Source organism: Chenopodium album, chromosome 14 (assembly GCF_948465745.1).
Source record: "Chenopodium album chromosome 14, dcCheAlbu1.1, whole genome shotgun sequence".
Taxonomy (NCBI): domain Eukaryota; kingdom Viridiplantae; phylum Streptophyta; class Magnoliopsida; order Caryophyllales; family Amaranthaceae; genus Chenopodium; species Chenopodium album.
In genome coordinates, this window is record NC_137847.1 from 51,427,683 (window position 1) to 51,430,911 (window position 3,229).

Here is a 3,229-nt window from a genome sequence, read left to right on the forward strand (position 1 = left end):
AATGTAGTCTTATTACTTTTGACTACCACAATTTTTTTTAAATGGACATTATTTGTTTTTTGATTTATCTTTTATTAGTTATTTTAATTACAAATTAATTTTTATTTATTTTATATATATTTTTTATTTCCAGAATTTATTTCTTATAAATTCACTCGCAGACTTTTGAAGGCCTCCTTGAAGAATGTTGAACAACATGAGAGTATGATAATAGGAAACACACTTAAATATCCGTATCATAAGAGCTCGCCAAGACTTATGGCCAAAAAGTTTCTTCCTTATTTCAAAACTTCCCTAATGTTCCTCCATGATTCCAATCATATCAACGACTGGATAAACGAGGTACAAGATCTAGCAAGAATCGACATCAACTTGGCTCAAATCTCACAGCAAATGGAACTAATTCAAGTTTCGAGGTATATGAGTATAATACATATTATAAAGTACATTATGATACTATCTCCGTTTCATATTATTTACAACGATTAGACATTTTGCCTTTCTACGTAATGTATAATATGAAATGGAGGTAGTATTTATAAGGTACACATCATAAAAATATAAGGTAGATGTCCAAAATTTAAATTAAAAAAAAACGAAATTTTTGAATTAAAATAAATAAAATTTTGTGCTAAGATGAACTGATAGATTCGGAGTAATGGACATAAGATTTCACGAAAATATTTGTCAAAATTAACAAATGGGACCTTAATGAACGATTAAAGTAAATATAATTGATACTTTTGGAAATTATAGTACTGTATACAATTGAAAATATTTGTCAAAAATTAACAATTGATTATCTACATACAATTGATTATCTAAGTACCTATAATTTACTTTAATATAAGTTCTAATAAGTTTTAGATAAAGTAAGTTAGTGCTCGTGTAATTTGAATATTGTGCTTACACTACACATAAACTGCATATCATATTAGTTGATGCACCTATGTGCTCAATGATCATGGTACACCCTAATAAGTAAAAAATATGTTCCTGTCCAAACATGGCACAACAAAGAATAGACCTCACAAAACCGATTTCATTAATTTATATCTTTGATGACATCTATGATGCTTATGCTACACTTGAGGAGCTAACTATCTTCACACAAGCTGTCAATAATTGGGAATATACAAATATAGACGAACTACCACATTACTTTAAAATGTGTCTTAAGGTACTATTTGACATTACTAGTGAGACGAGCCACGAGATTTACCTTAAACATGGATGGAATCCCGAAGTTAGTTTAAGAAAGGCGGTATGTATGTGTCAATGACAATTTTTCAAGTGGATTATTGATTAATAATCTTGTTTAAAAATAAAAGAAAGTGATACATATGTATTATATATATATATAGATTGATTGTTCTTGTTTATTTTTCGATGCAGTGGGCAGATCTGTGCAATGCGTTCCTAGTGGAAGCGAAATGGTTGGCTTCTGGATACTTGCCTACAACTAAGGAACATTTGGAGATTGGAATAGTTAGTACCGGAGTTGATGTTGCGTTTATATACGTGTTTGCTCTTTTGGGTGGAAAAATGAATCAAAATGCGACAGATTTGTTTAACAACAGGCCACAGATTGTATCATCAACGGCAATCACTATCGACTTCGGAATAGTCTTGGTGGTGCAAAGGTACGTCTTAGCATTAAGCACTAAAACGCGGCCTACTATGGCCTGGCTACATATGAATCATATAGTTTTGGATAACACATAAAAAGGCTCGGTCAAAATTTTAGCTAATGTAGCATGTGTCTCACCATATCAAATATTATTTTAATCTTCTACTTTGAAAAAAGAGGTAGATGAAATTTAAATCTGTAACCATCTTGTCAGGTTGGATTTGATATCATGCATGTTAAGAACCAACTCTTAAATAATTAAGCTGATGATTGAATCTCAAGATTAGTTTATGTACTCTATCACTAAAAGCAAATGAAAAAAAAAAAAATTTACTCCATATTAATAATTAAGCCATGTGGTAAAAGTGTCAAATTGAACACCTTCATTTATTACTAGCTAGGTTTTTTTTTCATGAGCAACTCTTTCGTATTGTGCAGGATGAGAATGAAGATGCACACGATATTTCATTCATAGCTTGCTACTTGGATGAAAACAATTAAAGGTAGCTCGGCAGAAAGTGCGCAACAATATGCACTTGAGATGATTTCAGATGCTTGGAAATGCCTGAATATGGAGTGTTTGTCCAATTCTCCGTTCTCAGTAGATTTTAGAGCAGCCTGCCTCAACATGGCTAGGATGATTTCTGTGATGTATGACTATGATGTCACTAACTAGATTGATTTAAATCATTGGATACTATTACGATTGTTAATAATTAGTGTCCATAACTACTTTTAGAATGAAGGTTGATTTATATAAGATTTAAAAATACATACAGGCTCTTTCACTAAAAAAAGTTTTGGGTTTTTCTACATAGTACCCCCAAGATTTTGCGTTTTATATGTTGTGCCCTCCTAAATTCAAACTTCTACACGGTGCCCACAAATTTAATTAACTTAATCATTTTTAACCTTCTTTAAAATTAATGTTAAATACTCTTAATTGACTACTAACTATGATTAGCAATATATTATATTTTTTTTCCTTTTCTTAAAAAAAAGTGGTTAGCAATAAGATTAATTTGGCAATACTAACTTCTCCCAAACTCACGTGTAATGACCCTCCCCATTCTTATTTCTTTCTTAAACTTCTGCAACAACCCAAAACCATAACCAATTCATACCCTGGCAACCCTGCAACCTTCCCCAAAAACCCAGAATTCTCCTCCAATTCAGCACACAATTTGTCGCATACTCATTTCTCCGACGAAAATGACTCAAATGTACCTAACCATACCTCTGCTCAAATGACGAACACCAAAAAATCTGATTGAAAACAATGCAAAGAAGAATTTGGAGATGTTATTGTATTAATCAATCCTTATTAACTTCGAATTTTTGAGCAAAAATCTTAGGGTTTGAAACAATTGGGAATTTGATGAAATAAGCATTCGAAATAAACAGGGACAAAAGATGGAATGCGAGGGGTTTGATCAGAAAGGGGTTTTAATTTTCTATTTTAATTTAAATTACTTCCTTTGAATTTAATTAGTAATTAATTATGGTGGGTGGTTAACCTAATCACACGTTAATTACCATAACAAAACAGCTTATGAAGAACATATATTAAACAATATATACAACTTGTGGGCACCGTGT

General features: G+C 31.3%; 1 protein-coding gene across 1 annotated transcript; it reads left to right on the forward strand.

Moving 5' to 3' along the window:
- Nucleotides 1-1,006: 1,006 nt before the first annotated feature.
- On the forward strand, nucleotides 1,007-2,306 carry LOC145578299 ((3S,6E)-nerolidol synthase 1-like). The gene is made up of 4 exons (XM_081635643.1): nucleotides 1,007-1,264; nucleotides 1,396-1,488; nucleotides 1,581-1,643; nucleotides 2,106-2,306. The coding sequence occupies exons 1-4, from the start codon at nucleotides 1,007-1,009 to the stop codon at nucleotides 2,304-2,306; spliced, it is 615 nt and encodes a 204-aa protein (XP_081491769.1).
- Nucleotides 2,307-3,229: the final 923 nt, after the last annotated feature.